The sequence below is a fragment of the Peromyscus eremicus genome, chromosome 3, assembly GCF_949786415.1.
Source record: "Peromyscus eremicus chromosome 3, PerEre_H2_v1, whole genome shotgun sequence".
NCBI classification, from domain to species: domain Eukaryota; kingdom Metazoa; phylum Chordata; class Mammalia; order Rodentia; family Cricetidae; genus Peromyscus; species Peromyscus eremicus.
This window is the reverse complement of record NC_081418.1, coordinates 64,628,721-64,652,247: the sequence shown is the minus strand read 5'-3', so window position 1 is coordinate 64,652,247 and position 23,527 is coordinate 64,628,721. Positions and strand designations below refer to the sequence as shown.

Here is a 23,527-nt window from a genome sequence, read left to right as displayed (position 1 = left end):
CTGGAGTTACAGGCAGCTATGAACCCTGATGTGGGTGTCAGGAACTGAATCCCATTCATCTGGAAAGAGCAGCGAGGCTACTTAGGCTCTGAGGCATTTCTCCCTTCCCCTTTTGCCTGTTATATTTTTTAAATGTGTGTGTGTGTGTGTGTGTGTGTGTGTGTGTGTGTGTGTGTGTGTGTGTGTGTGCATATGTGCATGGATGACTGTAGACGCCAGACAAAGGCAGCTGATCCCCTGAAACTGGAGTTACAGAGGATGTGAACACCACTACCACCTTCCACATGGATGCAAGAGCAGTAAGTACTTTTAACTCATCTCTTAAACCCCATATTTGAAAATTTCAAGACTAAGGCCAAAAGCAAAGAACATAAGAAAAAGGAAGAATTTTCATTGCTATTTCTGAAAACGTACATTTCCCCCCTCAGAGGATCTGATCAAATTTTGATATACTCTTGTGAAATGATTTACTTGAGTAATTAAGTATCAGTTTGCTTTTCTTTTCTGATGACGTTTTACAGTATCTGGTAAGGCTTAATTTCTCCTGAGGAGCCCCTAAGCTCTAAAGGGCTCAGAGAGTCTGAGACCTTCCCTGATGATCATTGCTCAGGGGCCACCACAAACCCTACAGTCACTCATCTCCCCTGGGCGTTTCCCCGACCACGCCCATCGCTCAGACCACGCCCACTCAAAGTCCCCCCTCCTCCCCCAGTTCCAACAACTGCAGATTCTCATTGGTGGAGAAGTTGTTCTGGTCCCACCCCGGGGGGCAGTGATAGGCTGCCCCAACGTGGGGCGGTGGTGGTTGGCTGCCTGGGGACGGGTCCCGGGTGGTGCCTGTCAGAGAGGCTGGCGGCAGTGGCGGCTGTCGGGGCTGGATTGTCAGTCAGCGAGAGGAGGGAAGATGGCTCGCCCGGACCGGTGCTGCTAGGAGGAGAGGGGCGGGTGGCGCGGCTGCTGGCGGAGCGCAGTCGCCCAGTTGCTGTGGTCGCCGTGGTCGCGAGGCGAGGCCGCGGTGGGTCCCGGAGCTGCTCTGGTGAGTCCGCCGCGAGCCGCACGCCGGCCCCCCGGGGCGCCGGGAGACCGAGAACTTTCTTCGGTCTGGGAGGAGCGGGGCTGAGGCAGCTGCGGGCGGCGGGCAAGGACTTCGTCCTGGGGCGGCGGCCCGTTGCGGGTAACGGCTCCCGCGCGAGGCTGGGCGGTCGGGGTGGCCCGGGAAGCCGAAGTTGGTCGCTCCGGCTGCCCGCTGCCAGCCGATGAGGCTCGGTGCCCGGTTGGGCCGGTGAGCTCGGGGCGCCCCAGGGTCGGCCTAGCGCGGAGCCCACCGTAGCCTACGGCCGCTGCCCACTCGTCCCCACCGCCCAGCGTCCGGCCCCACGGCCCACGCGGGCTCCGCAGACCCGGTGCTCCTCTGAGTCGTGCTCCCCCGGGTCTCGGGTCCCGCGGGGCTGGGGGGTTCAGAGTGCCAGCTTGGTCTGTTCATCACCTGGAGAGCTCCTCTTCTTCCCGCGCCGCCCCGGACCCTGGAGTTCTGCCTCCTCCGAGGCTGCCGTGACCGCTCTCGAGGATCGTCGGGGTTTCTGCTGAACGTCCCCCCAGCCCCCGAAAACACCCCAAGTTTGCACGCTTCGGCAAAACTGGATATCTGCCCTGCAGCGTGCACGTGTGTGCTTTGTACCTTTAGAGTTCCTGAAGGATTTAAATTTGACCCTAGTGGTTTTTTTGCACTGCACAGAATCGGTTCCAGGATAAAACGCTGTAGCACGCGGAGGCTGTGTTGCTCAGGTAGGGGGAGTGCTGCTACTACTCAGAGACTGCTACAGGCTGCAGGACTACACTGGCTTTGCAAAGTGGGTGTCCTTTGGGTAACACAGGAGATTTTGGAGATGTGCCAGCCCTGTGGTTCATGCAACACGTTGCAGTTTGAGCTTTTCAGTTTTTAAACTTCTATCTACATAAAGACATAAAGATTAGTGTAACCTTGAAGCAATGTGATAGTTCTGGGAGATGTGTTTTCCTAAGACTGCTCTGCTGCCAACAGCACCAGCCCTCTCTTATCATTTGTGAGAACCTTTTCCCTTTAGGTGAACATTTTAAGGTTTACAGGATGAATCTTAGTTTGAACCACGTTTTGAAGCACAGGGAAGGACAAGAAAGAAAAAGGCTGCTTTGTCAGGAGAAGCATCAAAGATATTCAGATATTCAGATAATCTGATCACTTTAGTGGCAAGGGGAAGCCCTGTATGTATTTAGAAAACAGATTCTACAATTGATACGTTTTAAAGTCATTTGATTTATTAATATTATTGCCAGAAACAGATTAGAAATCCTGTTAGTAATCAGGACTAACATCCTCTGGATGTGAACACCGGGTGGGGAATGGGCTAGGCCAGTGCACAGTTCCTGATGTCTTTTCTTTTGGAAAATTAAAAGTGTGTGTGTGTGTGTGTGTGTGTGTGTGTGTGTGTGTACACGTACACATGTGTGCATGCAACTGCAGTGGCATCACAGATCAGTTCATTCTCTACTTCACCTTATGGGTGCCTATCCTATCTGGTCATCAGCAAGTGCCTTTACCATTTGAGCCATAGTGAAGACTCTGTTCTTCCTTTTTCTAGTTTTTTTGTTTTTGATTCTTCTATTTTATAAAATCCCTTTTATAAATCCTTTTTTTGCATTTTTAAAGAATGGTGCAATTTTGACAGTAAGTTTGAATATATCGTCTAGTTCACTCTTATTCAGCATCCTGTTGCCTATTATTTATTTTGTAATCAAGCCCAGGAAATCTTCATAGGTGACTTTTGGGAGCGTAGCTCACAAACCATTCATCAGATCACTGGTGGCAATAAAGTAGAGATGTGTGAGTGAGCTTTTCAAGAAAACTGAAGTAAAGAAAGGAGAAAAAGCTGGCTATGGAATAGCACTTCTCTGTCTTGGCCACACATACATAATTTTTTGCAGAACTTAAAATTTTTTTCTCTCAGAAGGAATCCCCACCCTTTTCCCAATGAGGGCAGATAGAACCTATGCATCAGCGTTTATTTCAACAACTTTCTAAAGTATGATTGGCATGTAATAAACTATAAATATTTCAGTTGCACCATTTAGTGCTTAATATGTTTATATTTGTAAAATCATTACCACAGTTAAAGTAATGAACCAGTACATTACCTCCTAAAGTTTGTTCGTGTCCTTTGTAATCTTTCCTTCTGATCCCCAGAGAACACTCACCTACTTTCTGTTGGTATAGGGTGCTTGCCTGTAAAAGCTTAAAACTTTAAAAATATTATTGGTTTCCTAGATGATTCCACTGTGTGAACATAGTTGAAATACCATTTTAGGGGCTGGAGAAATGGCTCAGCAATTAAGAATACTTGTTGCTTTTGCAGAGGGCCCTGGTTTGGTTCCTAGCACCCACGTGGTTGTTCACAGTCATCCATAACTCCAATTCCAGGAAATCTGATGCCCTCTTCTGACCTTCAAAAGCACCAGGCACTCATCAGTTCTCTCTCTCTCTCTCTCTCTCTCTCTCTCTCTCTCTCTCTCTCTCACACACACACACACACACACACACACACACACACACACACACGTATGTATGTAGGCAAAAAATATATGTAGACAAAACATATATATGTAGGCAAAACAGGCATATATATAAAATAAATAAATCCTTTATAAAAAAGCCCACTACGGTAGAGCATAGGTTGAAAGAATTTAGTATTTGTTTGCATGCATGTATAAAGAAAAAAAGGTAGACTCAGGATAAGAGATTTGGGGGGGAAATGAGATAATTATTCAAATTTAGTCCTTGAGGAGCTGAAGAGAAGGTTGACAGTAAGAAGGAAGGACATTTCTGGAAGCAACATCTTTAATAAGGAACAAGAAAATAAAGACAGCATATTTCTTTGTTATAATTGTTGATGTCAATAGTACTAAGATTGGTTTCCTCAAGTGCCTTTTAAAGGTCCTCAAAAAAGGTCAGAGAGTATCCTAATATTGTGAGAGCAGATGTCCTTCAGAAGAACACCTTCCATGGAGCCTGAGACCCTTAGCATCTCTATGGAATGCTTTGTCAGTTTTGGAGGGGTGGGGTGGGGTGGGGAATTAACAGTTGGTCTGTTGCTTACTATTTGAAAGCCAAGTGCTGCCAGACAATCTGTTTTGTCCTCCAGAGTTAGGCTGCCTATCTGAACAGAGGAAAGAGAGCATTTAGCAGTTGAAAATCTTTTTGAAACTGACTGTGGGATGCCGAGCCCCAATTAATACATCTAAAACACAACCTCTACACCTATGGCTCAGAGAACATCATGGAAGAGGGGGTGGAAAGATTAAGAGTCAGAGGACAGAGCTGGGATGTCTGCTATGAGACAGTGTCTTCTGCATATGACAGGGAAATCTTATGTATATACCAGGAAATTGCAACACTATGGTTTCCTAAACCAAACCAAAAAATGACCACACCAATTGACATGTCAATGTGGATGGGGGAATTCTCATGAGGCTTCTTCTCTGAAAGAAGAGCTACAGGCAATTAATGGGTGCTTGAGAGAGGGAGAATCAGTTTCCCCAGGGATGAGCCCTGTGGTAGGCTAGCCAATCCCAAGAAGTCACCCCTAAATGCACAAGAATGCCTTTAGAGTTTCATAGTCAAATATTCAAAATTTTCATTTATGATCTGTTAAAAAAAATCTTTTGCCCTTTTTCTTTTTTTGAGTTGAAGTATTAAGTCTGATCACATGCCCTCAGAATGTATGTTGAGATGACAATGTGTTGTTTTCACCTGTTGGTTGTAGAATTGTATTAGAATTCTTAGCAGATTTCATCAAAGAGTGCTCTTCTGGGGATAAAGACATCTTGATAGTAGCTTGTTTTTGAAGTGCATGAGAATTACCTCAGAGTGTACATTTTTCCTATCATGAACTCTGTAGTACCTTGTTTTCTGAATACAAAGAATCTGGGCAGAGAATGTGAAGGGGCTTTCTCTTTCTCTCTGCTCTAGCAATCTCTCCCTTGGCAGGTTTGAAATAGTTTAAGCTGTAAAAATATGTATGTCTTCCTTGCAGTTTGTTGAGATCTCAAATTGGGCTTAAATACTTTCTATAATTTCAATAATTTAATTGTACAACTTTATGAAATAAGGATTATCATTCCTATTTTACAGTTTAAAAACTGAGACTCAGTTGTTAGGTCTCAGTTCAGGTTAAGTATAGTGAGTTGAAACCCAAACCTTGTCACAGAAGAATCACCATTCCAGTTGTCTGTGCATGCAGGTTGTGTATGTTCCTGTAGGCTAGATGTCAACATAAGTTGGCTTCTTCAGTCATTCTCTGCTCTCTTTTTTGAATCAGGGTCTCTTACTGAGCCTGCAGCTAGACAATGAGGCTAGCTAACTGTCCAGCAGAGCTCTAGAGAGCCTCCTTCCTGTCTCCACTTCTCTGCACTGAGGTATCAGGGATGCCAACCTTTACTTGGATGTGCTGGGGACAAACTCAGGCCTCAGGCTTGTGTAGTGAGCACTTGACCAACTGAGCATCTCCCCAAGTCCCTGTATTTACATCCGCTCCCTCACATTTTCCTGATTTGACACTTTGTGCTTTTCTTATTTCTGAAAAGTAAATGTAATCACTTATTTGAAATCTTATTGTTTTTCCTCTTTGTATAGTTATATTTTGGTACCTCTGTCATAATTATTACTGGTCTCTTCTGTGTTGATATTGTATCTTCTGCTACTTTAATAAGCAGAGCCTAATATGGTGATGATAGTAGATGACTCTGGAGTAGGGTGGGATGGGGAACTTAATATTGATTTTTGTAAAATGTACACAATATACTTAACAGTTTAAAACTTGTGCCCAGACTTAAATGAAAATTTAAGACCCAGGCTCATTGGGTCTCCAAGATTGATTGTACTCCCAAGTCCTGTGTGTATGTTGTAGAGAATGTTACAGTAAAAGTAACAAGAGATCTATGAGTTTGGAAAACCTAGTACTTTTCCATTATAGTCGAAATGTCTGTTCTTTTTGAGCTTTGTGTCAGGGTAACATTCAGTAGTAAATGGTAAATTTCTTTGGCATTTTCTTGAACAATGAGTCTTTTGATTACTTGATGGACATTAGTTGTTTCTCATTCTAATGCTTAAGAATTCATTCAGTCATTTGTGTTTGACTTAATAAACACAATGTGTATGAGTTCTTAAATTTATACTATGAGATCATGTTGGGTTTCAGCTCCTGGAAGATTTATATTTATTTTTGTTTATGTCTGTGTAAGGGCCAGGCACTGTGGCAAATGTCTGTAGTCAGTCCCAGCTACTCTGGAGTCTGAGGTGGCAGCTCGTACCTGAGCCTATGAGACCAGCCTGGGCAACAAACTGAGACCCTGTCTTGAAACAAAAAGAGTAGAGTGATGTAATGTTAGTGATGTAATGCTAGGAAGTTTAAGAGAAGAGTGTAAGCTTTAAAAGTGCTTAAATTGGGCAAACAATTATGAGCTTTTTGAACTCCCCTCTTTGAAATATAAATTAAGAGTTTAGAATGTTGATTCTAATCAGTATCCACAGACTGTCTATCCCCATCGGTTATAAAAAGTTGCCACTCTGACATCTTGGAACTTGCTAGATGTATTACTTATTCTTTTGACCTAAATTTCAAAGTTCACAGTGACTTGTTAGTTGATGGATCTTACAGATAGAGCGGCAGGTAGAATGACAGCATGGTCCTCAAAGTAGGATAGTCATTAGAAGAGGGAGACCATTTTGGGAAAGTATGAAGCATGAAGTTGGTCTTGCTAAGGGAATGGGGAGGAAGATGACGATGATGTAGAGATGAGTGGAGCGAGAAGCAGCACCTAAAACATGCGAGTCACAGACTGGTAGACGTGTCTAGGAAACAGAACAGTCACATGGACGAGGAAACTGGAGTGTTGGCGTCCGTGAGGTCAAGTCATAGACGCTCAGCGTGGAAGAAAGACTCCTGATGCAAAGTTAAAGGATGAGCCTGGAGGCAGAGCTGGCTGATTTGCCGTCTGTAAGGCTGTGGAGAGTTTATGATGAGAACCAAAGCTGACAGTGCATGGTTGGTTAAGGGAGCAGCCGGTGACAGGCAGCTGGAGGCAGTGGCAGTAGATGGGGCTGCTGCATCAGAAAGTCAGGACAGTGAATGAGGATGGACTTAGCCTGAAGGCGTTGGGATGGGAAGAGCTGCTCTTCTGAAACGTAAAATGCTGAAGTGCATTCTCGGTTGTCCAAGTGGTAAATTTCTTGTTAGTTAGCTCATAAACTCATCTTTTCTTGAGCATCTACAGTGTGCCAGTTTATTAGTATTGTTGTTAATTTTAAGTATCTCTGTGTGTAGTGTACATGTATATGTATGTTCCCGTAATAATGCTAGGTTGAGAAGATTAAAAAAAAAAAAAAAAAAAAAAAGGACCAGCAAACAAGGACTAAGAAAAATAAGAGTAGAATTTGCTATTTTCACTATGAGAGCTACAAATATGTTCTGTAGTATTAGGTCACTCCTTAGAAAGGCCAACATTATCATGGAAATGTAACTGAGCTGGCCATAAGTCAGCCATCAGAGCAGATACTCTTCCTGTCACCTTGTTATAAAGTTTCCAAGAGCTGATTATAATCTAATGTGACTTATTGAATTTGAATTCCATCAGTCATGAATTAATTATTGGTAAAAGTCCAAGCAGGCTATTTCTTTTAAATTAAAACAAAACAAAACAAAACAAAATAAAAACCACTTTGTTAAAAAACAACACAGTTGAAAAAGAAATGCTTAAAATACTTTAGAGGTTAACAATCATTATAGGACTTTCAAGTACCTTAGGTGGAGCCAAGATAAAAACTTTTGCTGTGCCAATTTTAGCTTCCTAATCAGCTAAAAGCAACATCTAGGGTACATTTTGTTGTATTAGTATATGGCTTAATATTTTTGGAAACTATTTTTTGTATTATTTTATACTTCGGCTTCTACTTAACCAAATTGACTGTTCCACCAACAGAACAGTGATCATACTAAACTATGTGCTTTGATTACTCTAACTTTAAGAAGAACAAACATCTGTATTAATGAGATCCACCACCAAGTTCCTGATTGGGAAGATCCGTTGTCTCCTGTCTTCTAAGGCTGCGGTAGAGACTAAATCAAGGGACAGGGCCTTACACATGCTAGGCAGGTGATGGACCACTAAACTACATTGTCAGGCTAGGTCTGTTGCATTTTAAAATTCAGTCTTGTTAGCAGGCATTCCTGCCATTAGCAGTGTTTCCTTGCATTTTCTCATTGTATCCACTTATTGCTCACCATTTTCCATTAAACATCTGGGGCTCCGCTGGCTGTCTTCTCTAATGGTTGAATCCCATTCCAGCTTGTAAAGGGCAGTGACTCACTCCAAAACATCTACTCACAAGTTAATTGGATTTGGTTCTCTTGACATTTCTATCTTGCTTTATCACTAGCAGTGAAAACTGCCACTTAAAATGCGAAAGGCTTTAAGAAATTAAAGCACAACTGTGCTTTGAAGAGTGTGTTTTTGTGTGCTGTTATGTTTGGGAAAGAGAAGAGGGGAGTGAGTGATACCAAAATGATTGAAACATATTGCTTTGTGTTTTCATTATATCCTTTTTTGGGGCCGGGGATGGTTTGAGACAGGGTTTCTTTGCGTAGTGTTGCCTGTCCTGGCACTCACCCTGTAGACCAGGCTGGCCTCGAACTCACAGAGATCCATCTGCCTCTGCCTCCAGTGCTGGGATTAAAGGCGTGCGCCACCACTGCCCCACTTCATTTATATTCTTAAACTTATATAAATAGTGTTTGTTTTTATTGTTTTATTGCACTGCTTACACCCTAATTCATCTTGATTTATTTAAAAATGAACTAAGGTACACTCATTTCTGCTGTTTTAGGTCTGTGTGTCTCCACTAACAGACTGTGGATCCCTTAAGTCAGCAATTATGTCATATTCATTTTTGTGGCCAGTAGGACATAGTAGACATTTAATAGATATGAATAAATGGATGGTATTTAGGCATTAGTACAAGAAAAGAAGAGCCAAGATGATTACTGGATCCTGGTCGATTGTGGCTTCAGTGCTGTTATAGGCTGAATTGTGTCCCCCTCCAAAATATATGTGGAAGTCCCAACTCCTAGCTCCTCCAGTGAAGCTAGTGATAGCGTTTTTACATGCTGAAGAGAAAAGCCCAAGGCAGATCCCTTTCTGCACTCTTACCAGGAGCCCACCTTGCTTTCAGACTCTAGCCTGGAGAACCTTGAGAATGTAAATTTCTGTGTTTAATTTACCCAGTCTGTGCTACTTTGTTACTACAGCCTTAGGAAATATCAGAGATGGGTTATATGCGTGTATGCAGCAGCATCTCAAATCCCTTCATTTGCTTATTCCCAAGAAACACATTTCCAAGCCTGATGCCTAAACCTCCAAACATTTTATGTTTCCTCTAGGCAAAATGTGGGAGAGAAATGGGATAGCTTAATGGAGAAAGAAATAGCTGTGTGTCTCCTCGGCCAACTCCCCAGTACAGCACTGCCATGGCAAGGGGCTAAATTTTTAGTTCAATTGAGTTTGTTTAGTTTGACCGAAAGGAAGTGTTTATGGGCTTTCATGTTCTTAAGGGCAAAGGAGCCACCTGCTTGGAGTTTCAAGGTAGAAAATGGAAGAGCAAATGCAGTGCTTTCTAGTATGATGTTAATTCCCACTAATTGCATTACAGCTGCAGCTCAGTCTTATCTGTCTTATTCTGCCCTGTTACAGCTAGCAGAGGTAGCACAGTGTGTCTTTTGGCTCACCAGCTGGACTGGTCACCAGCCATGCCGTGTGGCCACAGACTTGTCAGCATTTTTCAGTACATGCTTCAGCTATATGCTATGTAAGCCTGTGTGACATTTTTAGCCACTTATTTCTTTTCGTTTTGAAACTAAGTCATATTCAAATAGTGCTGTGTTTAGTCAGATTTTACAGTGGTTTTCAGATTCTTTGCTGAAAACCTAGTTTTGAATATGTACAAAGGAGTTCTTTCATCATTTGGAGGCAGTTTACTAGAATTCTGAAAGTAAATGTGATTAACAACAGAATGGACTAAAAGCCCCGGTCCCTGAGGGGAGCAACAAACTTGTATTTGTCATCCAGCAAAGAAAACACAATGACTTTGACTTGTGATAAAGTAAGACGTCTCACTTGATTTTGGCGTAAAACTTGGGTCATAATTTTTGGAGCATCCTTATTACAGATATGTGAGCACCCTGGTAAATACTAGTGAAGTATTTTATTATTTATATTTTGATGCTAAGTTTTGAACCTACAACCGCATACCTGCTAAGCTCATACAAGTACATATGCTACCAATGAACTATACCTTAACTCTGTAATGATGCAGATTCTTGAGGTCTTTTCTTTCTTTTGTTGAAGAAAATACTGAAACCAAGACTTTCCCCTAAATCATGCAGATAGATATGTGGCAGATCTGAGTCTTTTGTTTGTTTGTTTGTTTGTTTTTAGAGACATGGTTTCTCTGTGTAACAGTCCTGGCTGTCTTGGAACTCTCTCTGTAGACCAGGCTGGCCTTGAACTCAGAGATCCACCTGTCTCTTTCTCCAGAGTGCTGGGATTAAAGACTTGTGCCACCACTGCCCAGATAGATCTAAGTCTTAGCTGAAGACCTTCCCTCCAGTACCCCACCATGTCCTTTCTGTGGCCCTCATATTTTCAACTTGGCTGCCATTAACAGATCTCTCCACCCTCTCTTCTTCCTCTTTCCCCTCAGAGGGAACAAAATAATCATGTTTAGTATGCCTGTAATGCCAGCACTTAGGAAGCTGGGGCAGGAGAATGTGAATTTTAGTTTAGCCTGGCCTATGTAGAGACTCTGACTAAAGGATAATTAAATAAAATAAAGCTGGGCGTGGTTGCTTATGCCTGTAAATCTCAGCACTCAGAAGGCTGAGTGAGGCAAGGGTTTGGGGTAAGTCTGAGGTCAGCTTGAACTTCATAGAGAGTTGGAGGCCAGCTGGGCTACACAGCAATCAGAAGTGTTTATGAGGATCCAACTATCTTCTGTTAAGCCAAGACATTAAAGAAGTCTGCAAAAATATGAAACAATGCCACTCATCTCAATAATGTTATTTTATATTGACATGGAATAGGCTTAACATTTTATTTTTAAATGGACACATAAAATAATATCGTTAAAATTCTAAATATCATAAAAATTAATTTAAAAGTAAGTATAACCACTCTGGAGTTTTCAATAAACTTTTTAAAAAGGCATTGGTGAAGGCCAATGTGTTTTGTGTTTTAGATAAGGTCCTCTTGCCAAGAGATGGGATTATAGGTGTGACCATCATGTCAGGCACAATCATTTTTAATAGTAAAGTTTTAGTTTTTGTGTAAAGACAAGTATAGCAATTCAAAATAATCTCCATTTAAGAAAAGTAATAGTGAAGAGCAGAGATGTTCAGCTAAAGTGTTCACAGTATTTTGTGTGTGTGTGTGTGTGTGTGTGTGTGTGTGTGTTTAAATTTTCCTTTCTTAGTAGGCATTGTGTTACTATCTTGGGTGGTATAATCAGCAGAAACCTTGTTTTAAACTACTGACTTTACTAAGATCATAATTTGATCATAATTTAGCACTTGTAATTAGCCCGCCACAAAATGACCGGTACTTCATCGGTTGATTTTTCTCCTCACTTACACCCCGTCTTTCTTGGCCACCTGCATTGTATGCTCCTTTAAGGACAGAAGGCAGGCCTTACTGTCTTTTTGCCAATAATGCAAAGTAACAAGAAAACCTTGCATTTTACTTAGTAAGCAATCAAGGGCTTGTTGAAATATTAATGTTACAATTTGAATACATAGTAATATTGATTTTTCAAGCACAAAAATGTTGAATGCATTAACCCTTAGCATGAGCTCATTTGTCGGTTTTTATGTAATCATATTCTCCTTTGTTCCCACTCTGATGCTGCAAGCCTATAGTGTGCATTGATTGTATGAGCTTGACAGGGATTGAATAAACTGTCAACCTGAGGTTCTGGTCTAGAGAATATATGAAAAGCATTCTTAATCACTATGCTACTTACTATGCATTTACATAACAATCGTGTCAATGAATACTCTTCAGATAATTTGTAGTTCAAAATTTTTACAGCAACCTCTTAAAATCTGTCAGAAGACTTTAAGACTTTTGTGTCTTAGTCATCAGAGCTAAATAAAGTTTGATTGGCCAAGACAATGCTTGAATAACCTAACATGTACTACAGTTATATTTTGTGAAAGATGATACAAATATTTTGAAAAAAAAAAAAACTTAGTTCATCCAATAATTGTTCTTGCAGATTTCTACCTAATAGTATATTTGAAAATTTCATTTTATGGTGTTCTTATATTAAGTGAAATACATAATTTTTATTTCTAATAAGAGATTTTCTAAGTGGTTACATATATTAATCAGTCTCTATGTCACTGGGCAAGGCTTTGGTGGCTCACAGATACAGTGCATGGTTCTCCCTGAACCTTTTCCCTTGGCAAACCCACACCTCATCAGCATGAACCCAGAGTTCTTTCTGGGCAGACTGTAAAAGGCTGACAAGCAAAAGGAGGACAGAGCAGAGAGAAGTAGTCACACACAGGCTGGAGGGGCTTGGCATATTTTAGACAGGATGAGGGGAGTTGAGATGAGTGAACTCTGCCTGTTTTGTGGGGTGAGTTTGATGTGGGAGCCCTGAGATGTGATGGCTGCATATATTCAGAGAAAGCATGATGTTTCAGGAAGATCAGGATGGCAGTAATGTGCACGGTGCATTGTAGAAGGGAGGAGTCCGGGAGCAGGAAGGCTGCATGAGCAAGTGTGCAGACAATGAAGCCCAGGCTCTTGGAGTTGCTGTGGAGATGGAGAGCAGATGGCGAATTTGACAAGCACTGTGATGGGTGAAATTTACTTCGTTATTCCACAAATCGTTATTAGATACTGTATGCATCCATGCTAATAATAGCTGAGCTTAATTTTGCCTATAATTACTCACACAATTTTAAGCTCTAAAAACTATCACATAATTTTATTTTTTTATTTAAATTGTTATTTTATTGTGGTGCTGGAGACAGAACTCTGGGCCTTGTGCGTGTTAAACAAGCAGTCTCCTAACTGAGCTGCATCTCAAGCCTAAGATGGTTATATAATGTGATGGTTGTGTTTGAAAAAATATTACATTAGCTGGATGTAGTGGCACATGCTCTTAATCCTTATACTCAGGATGTAGAGGTGGGTAAATTTCTGTGAGTTTGATGCCAGCCTGGCCTACCATAGCAAGTTCCAGGTCATCCAGGGCTACATAGTGAGACCCTGTCTCAAGCAAGCAAGCAAGCAAGTAAGCAAGCAACAATAACCAGACATAAAATATTACTAACAAAATAAACTAAAATTATGAACCCAGTGTGTAATCCTGCAATACCAGCACTTGGAAGACTGAGGCAACATAATTACCATGAGTTCCAGGACAGCCTGGGCTATATGAGACCCAATCTCAAAAAACTGAAAGTAAATAAATAATAAAGTAAAATGACAAATAATGCATGCTGGCAGTAGAATTCTCAATATTTTTTTTTTTCTGGAGATTTGTGCTTTTAAATGAATGCTATAGGTCCTTCAAAAATGATAAGCAAGCGTTGGAGAGATACTCAGAAATTGAGAATGCTTGCTGCTCTTCCAGAGGACCTTAGTTTGGTAGCCAGCACCCACATTGGGTCTCTCACAGCCACCTATAACTCCATCACTCAAGGTGATCTGATGTCCTCTTCTGGCTCTGAGAGCACCCCCCCCCCCAACATGTACAGAAATAAACATTTTAAAAGGAAAGAAAAACATTTTTCTCCAAGTATTTTATAGTTTATTTGATTAGCAAATGGGACAGCAGCTACTTAATCACACAGATAATAAGTCTGCTGGCAAGAGCAAAAAACAAAGAAAAGAAAAAGGAAGAAAGTTCCTGACTGGAGAGCTTGATTTTCCACCCCAACATTCCAGCCCAGACTCAGGGCCTTGTGGGTTTAGATAAGTGCTGTACTGCTGAGCTACATCCCCAGCCACCGGGGAGACTTTTTTTCTTTTAAGGACTACATAAAAAGTTGTTTTGTGAGCCTGGCTTAGTGGCGCATGCCTTTAATCCCAGCACTTGGGAGGCAGAGGCAGGTAGATCTCTGAGTTCCAGGCCAACCTGGTCAACAGAGTTCCAGGACAGCCAGGGCTACACACAGAAACCCTGCCTTGAAAAACCAAAATAAATAATAATAATAATAAGTTCAAGTTTTGCAATGCCACCTATCACTTTGTGTAACAGGTTTTTTTGTTGTTGTTGTTGTTTTTGTTTTGTTTTGTTTTTTACCTCAAGCAGTACTTAAAGCAAGCTGTTGGATAGTTTAAAAGAAACTGAAAAGTCCTTTTAAGTTCAAATCGTTTTCTCTGCTTAGAGCCAATAACATAAAATATGTATGAATCCACTTAATGGCATTAGCCATTCTTATAAAATAATGTTTTCCATAAGTAAATGTTGATTAATATATAATCATTGGCATGCTGGGATATAAACAAAAGGGCAGAATGAGACCAAGAAGTCACAAATCATCATATTAGGAATCATTTATATGTTAGTTTATTGATGAGAAAGTTAAACATGAACATTTCACAATGCATGTCTTTGTTTACAGTAGGCAAAAAGAGTACATTCTTCTTACCTTCTATGGTGGTTTGAATGAGAATGGCCCCCACAGGCTCAGATGTTTGAATATTTGGTCCCTAGTTGATGGAACTGTTTGGAAACAATTAGGAGATGTGGCCTGGTTGGAGGAGTTGTGTCACTGGGGTCTGACTTTTGAGTTTCAAAAGACTGGGGCTGTTCCCAGTGTGTACACTCTGTGCTTCCTGTTTGTGGATCAAGATGTGAGTGGTGCACGCCTTTAATCCCAGCACTCGGGAGGCAGACAGGCAGATCTCTGTGAGTTTGAGGCCAGCCTGGTCTACAAAGTGAGTTCCAGGACAGGCTCCAAAGCTACACAGAGAAACCCTGTCTCAACAACAACAACAACAAAAAGACGTGAGTGCCCAGCTATTGCTCCAGTGCCATGACTTCCTACTTGTTGCCATGTTCCCTGCCATGATAGTGATGGGCTCCTATCTCTGTGGAACTTTAAGACCCAAATAAAACCTTCCTTCTATAAGTTGCCTTGGAACAGAAATAGAAATAGCAATAGAAAATAGAAAAGCAGCTAATAAACCTTCATAACTATAAATGTATTGCCAACATACTTGCTTTAAATTTTCCCTCCATTAGAGCTTAGTGAAAATCTGGCTTCTATTGATTTCATCCCATTGTTATTGTTTTGTTTTATGCTCTTGGGCCATCAGATTTTCTTTTGATCCTTATAATTTATGCTTTGCCTCTTGACATTTCTATTTTTTCATTCAGAGATTTCTACTTTTTTGAATCTCTCATCAGCATAGAATCCTATTCCTTTCCTATACTAACTAACTATATTAAGGTATGGATTTTTAACATGAATATTTACTTAGTTGGATACCTCCTAAACTCAGACTACACCCAGTTTGGGTAAAATTATAACAATTATTGTTGGATGACTTTACATATCTCTGGTTCTGATCCTTACATGTTCTTTAGTATAAAATTTCTGTGCTGGTGATATGGCTAAATAAGGTAAAAAACAACAACAACAACAAAGAAAACACTTGTCATTAAGCCTAATGACCTGAATTAGATCCCCTGAACCCATATGGTGGAAGGAGAGAACTGACTCTAATAAGTTGTCCTCTGACCATCACATACTTACATTGCAGGCATGTGTACACACACACACACACACACACACACACACACACACACACATTTTCCTTTTAGGATGACTCTTATTGCATGCTATGATGTCCCTACCTTGGGATGGTTAGTTAATGATGTAAATGTACTATTAAAAAGTGATAATGGGACTGAGAATATAGTTCAGTTGGAAGAGTGCTTGCATAGCATGCATAAAACCTGAACTTGATCTCTAGCACAGCATAAACCAGGCGTGGTTGCATAAGCCTGTAATTCCACCACTTGGGAGGTAGAGGCAGGAAGACCAGAAGTTGATTCTGGGAATCAACTCAGACAACAGAATCCATGGTCCAAACTAGCAAAAATTTGTTTGTTCATGTATTCATCCATGAAACAAGTATTTGTGTACCTGTTACGTGTGAGCCAATGAAGCAAGGCCACCTTGTAACTCAAATGTTAAAAATATGACCAAGTAAGTACAAGATAAGAGTGGTCTGTTTGGCAGCTGTTGTGTTTTGCCTTCTAAAGACCTCCAGGTTTTAATGATTCCAAGCTTGATGTCTTAGTTAGGGTCTCTGTTGCTGTGAAGAGACACCATAACCAAGGCAGTTCTTATAAAGGAAAATATTTAGTTGGGGCTGGCTTACGGTTTCAGAGGTTTAGTCCATTGTCATCATGGTGGGACATGGCAGTGTTTAGGCAGACATGGTGCTGGAGAAGGAGCTGAGAGTTCTGTTTCTTGATTCATAGGCAGCAGGAGACTGTGTACCACACTGGGTGTAGCTTGAGCATATGAGACCTCAAAGGCTGCCTCCACAGTGACACACTTCCTCCAAAAAGGCCAACCTACTCCAACAAGACCACACCTATGGGCCAAGCATTCAAACACAAGAGTCTGTGGGGACCGTTCTTATTCAAACCACCACACCTAACATGAACTCTTTCTGAGGAACTTTGTTGCTAAGGAAAGTTATAAAATTTTAGGTTTCCTTGATAAAAGTGTTGTATCCTGTTAGATTTCCAATGTATAAGGAAATTAGGACCCAACCAGAGATTAATGAGTGTAGAATTAGGAAATTGAGACACATGGGTTTGACATGGAAATGCCTGTGGGTCTGGAGCAGAAATGTGATAATAGAATAACCATTATGGGCTACACCACCTTAGTTAGGAAGCCAGTGAACAAATATCACAGCCCATGAAGTGACAGTTGATGGTGGATGGCCTTTAGGAAACAGAAATCTGTGTTCTGGTCTCTAACTTTTATGTCCAGTTTTCTCAAGAGGTTATACTACAGTTGTGTTCTTTGGATGTTTTCAAGATCATTTGCAGATATTCTCTGTGAGTGAGCATTCACGCAGCCTTTCTGGAACTACCTTCAATTTCTTGACCAGTTTCTTTTAGTCAGAGCCACACAGATGTTGAAATGACACTTTTTTTTGTTTTGTTTTGTTTTGTTTTGTTTTGTTTTGTTTTTTGAGACAGGGTTTCTCTGTGTAGCTTTATGCCTTTCCTGGATCTCGCTCTATAGACCAGGCTGGCCTCGAACTCACAGAGATCCACCTGGCTCTGCCTCCCAAGTGCTGGGATTAAAGGCGTGTGCCACTACCACCTGGCGAAATGACACTTCTTATTAATAGGAGAATAACACATACCTCAGGGGGTTAGCATTTGTTTTAAGAAGCATTCTCGGGCTAGGGGCATAGCTCTGATGCTGAAGTACGTGCACAGCATGTTCTGGGTCTGACCCCAGCACTACAGGAAACTTGGCATGGTGATACACATCTGTAACCTTCTCACTTGGGAGGTGGAGATGGGAGCTTCATTCTCCGCTACGGAGGAGTTTGAGGACTGCTTGGGCTGCATGGAACCCTGTCTCAACAACAAAAACCCAAGCATCTGTGGTTTCCTGGTGGTGGGAAACTATATTTTTTGGTAGTTTTATTATATAGTTTCCAATTTTGTTGCAATTATCTCTTCTTTCCACTTTTTGGAAATTTAGAGTTTTAATTTAAAGGTATTATGTGTAAAATTGTGCTCTGGGTTTTGTCATCAAAATAAAAGAAATTATCCCTTGGGAAAATATTAACATTACAAAACTATCTGTGTATTCATCTTTTAAGACATTATGGGTTGAGTGTATGGGTTATGGTCCTTCACATGTATCTTTTTCTGAAATGTTAAGGTGTTAAAATTATCTGAGAATGTCTAACAAAGTAATGAATTTTTGCATTGCATATTTTATGCAACTCATTTAAATGATTTACATAAGAATATGAAGATACTAAGAACTTTCTACTTTATTTCCTATTTTTATGAGTTATACTTAGTCAGTCCTAGGCAGATGACAAATCTATCACTGTATTATTAAAGAACTTTGCAAAGTTTTTCTCTAAATGATGATTTAGAATATTTATTTTTATTACTATTTCTCTCACCCGTATGTGTGTGTGTGTGTGCGCGCGTGCACACGCATGGGTGGACTATAGAGGACAGAAGAGGGTATTTGCTGCTGCCTGGGAGCTGGAGTTACAGGCAGTTATGAGCTGTCTCACATGGGTGGTGGGAACTGAACTTGGGTCCTCTGGAAGGCAAGCGCTCTTAACTGCTGAGCCATCTCTAGCCCCTCAATGCCCATTTTATACTGATGTTCCAAGTAGTAATGATTGTTTATTATTCTATCAACTCTGAATTCCTTATTGTATTGACCTTTTAAAATCTGTTATGATACCTTGTACAGAGATGGTATGTTCTAAATGTTGAAGATAGTGTTTTGGCTGAGCATGGTGGCGTACACCTGTGATCTCAGCATTTGGGAGGCAGGGACAGAAGAATTGCCAATTTGAGGCCAGCCTGAGCTGCATAGCAAGACACAGAAGGGAAAGAAGAGAGAAAAGAGGGGTGAGGATTGGGGAGGTGGGGTAGTGGCAAAGAAAGAGAGAGACAGAGACAGAGAGAGGGGTTAATGTTTTGTGTATCTGTTGCTCCCTGTCAAACCATTATCAAATTAAGTGGCTTAGCCCAGCAGAACTCCTTCTTGTAGGCTTTGCTTGACGAGGACATATAACATTGGCTAAGTCTCATGGCGGATAGCTCTGCAGAGACCCCAGTTCTTTCCCACACAGCCTTCATGGTGGTTTAGGCTTCATTAGCTGTGCCCGCTGAGTTACGGGAGGAGGGACCTCGAGGGTAAGGACTCAGGTGGCAGAGGTCTTCAAGCCTGGCCTTCGGGCTCCTGGTGTTGTGTTTGCTGTGTGGGTCTGGTCAAAGCAGCCATAGGAGTAGTTCAGATATCACCATGGTTGTTGAAAAATACTCCTTTCTCACTTCTCTTTTGTGTCAGATGTCCTCTTCCTGGACAAGGCATTTTTCTGAAGTTCTGGAGGATTTGAAAAGAATAGGTGATGGAAATGAGAGACGTGATTGCCATCTCTCCTTCTATTGTCCTGGCTTTCCCAGCAGCCACCCTCAGGGCTGGTTGCCATAGCACGCTGACATTCCAGCATGTTCTTATTTGTCTCTGGACTAGGTAAATGATGGTTTGTTCAAAAAAAATATTTCCTTGAGTTAAAAAAAAAAGCTCAATTTCAGTAACCAGATAGGTGGTTTGTGATTTATAGGGAAAATAGGCTTACACAGTGGGCATTAAAAAAGATTCCCACACTTCTCCCCTTTTTTCCTTTAGGTCTTGAGCAGTAGTTTCATGGGGCAGCCAGCAGCACCCCATCCTCTGCTTCTTCATATAACGTTTCAGTCCTTAATCAGACTCTTTTTTTTTTTTTTTTTTTTGGTTTTTCGAGACAGGGTTTCTCTGTGTAGCTTTGCGCCTTTCCTGGAACTCGCTTTGTAGACCAGGCTGGCCTCGAACTCACAGAGATCCGCCTGGCTCTGCCTCCCGAGTGCTGGGATTAAAGGCATGCGCCACCATCGCCCGGCCAGACTCTTAACAGTAAAATCCAGAGATGGAATTGATTTTGTTCTGTGACACAATTTGAACAGTTACCTCTACAATGTTTCCTAGATTTCACCTTGTAACTATGAGAATACTCTGCCAGCACTTAATTAGCTGTCACCATGGGCTCCTCACATAGGGAGAAGTTTAAAATTTCCTGATGTGGCACTGGTAAGATGGCTCAGTGGGAAGGTGCCTGCTTCCAAGCCTGACTACTTGAGTTTAATTCCTGGAAGCCACAGGTTGATGGAGAGAACTGACTCCTGCAGGTTGTCCACTGACCTTCATATGCACCCCCCAAATAAATAAGTAAATGCAAAAAAAAAAAAGTCATGATATATCACTATCCATAAATAGAAACACAATTTTCAAAATAATAAGAAAATATAAACATTTTGTTGTGCTTTATAATGAATACCTCATGATAAAGGAGATATATATGAAATTATACTAGGAATAAGGAAAATATTAGCTTTATGGTTCAAGTTTTTTATGTTCTTCAGTTGGCTGATGATAAAACTGATGAACTAGCCTGCCTCTATCTTAGGCTTGAAAACCATCTTACAGTAAAAATAAACTAGTTTCATTCCTGTTTATTATTAAACCTCTGTTTCTCAAGGATTAGGCCATGCCCCACTTGTAACCTTAACTACAAATGGTTCTGTACTTAACTACAAACTGCCCATACTAGGAAATGGCAACCAGGTCTTTGTTTCAAAAAGTTGTCATGACTACCTTGTTAGGCTGCTCATGTAACCCTACTAAATCCCACATTTGGGAATCCCCTATTCCTGAACTATAAAAAACATTATCTTGCCCATGTCCAATGCTGACCTCTTGAACCCTGCCTTAAGGGGAGGCAGCCTGTGTACACAAATAAAAAAGCTTGTTTTAATTAATTTGGGTATGATGATTTGGGCCAGTGGTCTTTCTCTTTGGATCTTTGGGATTAACAAAAACAATTATAATGCTGTATGTCCCTGATGATAACACTTTTTAGTGATGAATTTTGATCATTATTAGGGTTAAGACAAGAATATAGTGTGGGAATTGAATACAATGATAGATTTGGGAATGTTTTATTGTGTGCGAAATATAACAATTCATTACACAGACTATACTTGTTAAATGCTACTTAGAATCCTACTGAACTGTCTAATATAATTTTAACTACTGTGCTCCAGAACATATTTGAGAAAAATAGGAAGTTAGTTACTCAGTGGAAACTGGTATTTTAATTTTGTTCTTTCAACTTGGGAAAGAATAAAGCATTTTAAAAATGTAAGAGCATATTTTGAATACCGCTTGATGTATCCAGCTTTGTGGAGAGCCGACTGTTACATAAGCAAGGCTTTTGCTGTGGTGGTAATAGGTTCCATATTCAGTAGGCAATGCAGGGGTGGAGTAGCAACTGTGCAGTCTCTTGCTGCTTGCTGGTAGACAGGAAGTCTCTAAGTCGTTGTTCTATTCCGTGGTCACTTTCCATTTGCCCTACCTAGTCTTTAGTGGTGCCTTTAATTGTAGCTGTGGCTCATCTTGGAGCCTGGGCCTAATGGAAAGAATTGTTAAAAAACGATGACATGATGTTATGAATGTGGGGTAAGGATAAAGAATAGCTTCAGCCAGCCAGCCAACACTCTGGTGCCTTTTCATCTTCTGTTTCTTTAAACTATGTATCCTGTTCTTTATAGAATTAGATTAGTATCTTTCCTATAAAATGCATTAATTATTCAGGTCCATTTTTAGTATTAATATACCCTTCTTGTTATAATGAAATTTTTTTATTGTTTTGTTTTTTGAGACAGAGTTTTTCTGTGTAGCCCTGGCTATCCTGGAACTCGATCTGTAAACCAGGCTGGCCTTGAACTCAGAGATCATCTGCCTCTGCCTCCTGAGTGCTGGGGTTAAAGGTGTGTGCAACCATTATGATGAAATATTTAAAAAGATCACTTTGATACAAATAGGAGAGGAAGAAGTCAAAGTATCTTATTTGCAGATATGATTTTATACATAAAATACCTTTTAAAATCCACCAGGAAAATTCTACAATTGATAAGCATTTTTAGCAAAGTAGCAGGATACAAATTAACACACAAAAGTCACTAGCCTTCTTATATGCTAATGACAAACAGACTGAGGGGTATATGGGAGGTTTGGAGGGAAGAAAGTAAAAGAAGAAATATTTTAATTATAATCTCAAAATTTTTCAAAAAGTTAAAAATAATGGCCTTCAAAGAATTTTTTTTTTTTTTACCATGTATTGATTTGTTTTCTTCAAAGCTTTACTAAGCTGTAATTGACAAAAATTGTACATACTGCATTCAGGAGGTAGAGGCAGCAGGATTATGAGTTTGAGGCCAGTCTGGGCCAGACCCTGTCTCAAAAAAAGATGTATATGTGTATTATGTACACCATGTTTCTGATTCTTGTTTTTGTTTTTTCTTACTTTTGAGAAAAGGTCTTGCTATGTAGCTCAGGCTTGCTTTGAATTCACTGTGCAACTAGAAGAACACCTCTATACATCGTATTAAGAATGAAATAAAATTAATTCAAATCTTTCACACTTTCCTATGTTCGTTTTCAGGTTGAAGGTTCAGAACAAATGTGGAAAGATGTTCACCTCGGAGATCGGGGTTGTGGAAGAGTGGCTGTCAGAATTTAAGGTAATAGCAACTCTCCTAATACCGTAATTTTATCCTAAACAAAGTTCGTCTAGGTTTAAATTCTAGTGGGTTTTTTTTTTTGTATTTTATGTGACTAACATGCTATAGCATTTGTGGAAAAAGAATGTTGTACTGTGTCATAGTAGGGAGCTATTTATGCACAGTGATCTTTTGTGGAAAATTAATTCCTTCCCCCCAAGTGGCTCAAAGAGCTTATTATCTGTGTATTCTCTTCCTCCCATGTGACATTAGCATAGTCATGAATGTTGATGTCACCCCCCAGTAATCATCAATGATCCATTGTCAGAAATGGGGTGGGAAATAGTAGAACTGGGCATGATTGACAGAAAGCAGAGGGCAGCAAGATATTTACTTCATCTACACCAAGGGATCTGTCTCCAGATGGAGACCTAGGAGCTGTGTTAGGAAACTGTAATAATCCTTGACTCTCTGGTGAAGAAAATAAAGCCTAGGCTTTGTTGTCTCCTGAGCTCTTCTCTATGGTGGCTAACACTGTGTTCCTTAAACCAGCTAGTTCCTTTCTCCTGTCCTTGTGGGACACTTTGTGATCCTAAACCACAGACATGAAGAGACTGGGCAGCAAATGTCATTTTGACTGTCTGGGCTGATTGGGGACGAATTTACAATGTAATGATGCCAGGCTTCTTGGCTTGCTGCAGGGACGGAGACTGCACAGCAGGTTCAACAGTCAGCACACAGAGGAAGCATTTGGAGGAAAGGTATTCTAGGTGAAATTGAGATGAAGCCATGTTTGGATAGGCTCAGAACAATGTAGGGCTGTGTGTGATGGGGTTAACTTCTAGTCTGGACTTGAAAGTGGACTCAGGATCCTGCCACCTTGAAAACTATAATGTTAGCATAGATTTGTAACGTGTTCAAACTTCTTGGTCTGAAGGTCTTTATCTGTGATGAAAACCAGGGCTGCTCCTTGGTGTCAATGAGTTAGAATCTCCAGGCAAGAGGTGCATGGGTCATTCTTACTGATATGTGTTCAAATGACAAAGTTTGGAAGATCTGTGATTTTAGACAGGGCCTTTCAGTGAGCAAGAA

The 23,527-nt window shown here is 40.8% G+C and overlaps 1 protein-coding gene across 8 annotated transcripts in view; it reads left to right on the top strand.

Moving 5' to 3' along the window:
* The first annotated feature begins 733 nt into the window (after positions 1-733).
* Positions 734-23,527, top strand: part of Hycc1 (hyccin PI4KA lipid kinase complex subunit 1) — an 85,890-nt gene continuing 63,096 nt past the window's right edge. For 2 of the 8 annotated variants that reach the window (XM_059257802.1, XM_059257801.1), the window contains exons 1-3: positions 734-1,036; positions 22,378-22,456; positions 23,137-23,196. In XM_059257802.1, the coding sequence (XP_059113785.1) occupies positions 22,406-22,456; positions 23,137-23,196 (111 nt within the window). In that variant the 5' untranslated portion in view covers positions 734-1,036; positions 22,378-22,405. Of the gene's footprint in view, positions 1,037-1,202; positions 1,786-22,377; positions 22,457-23,136; positions 23,197-23,527 lie in introns of those variants that run through there. The other 6 variants (XM_059257797.1, XM_059257798.1, XM_059257803.1 and 3 more) reach the window with 6 other exon arrangements.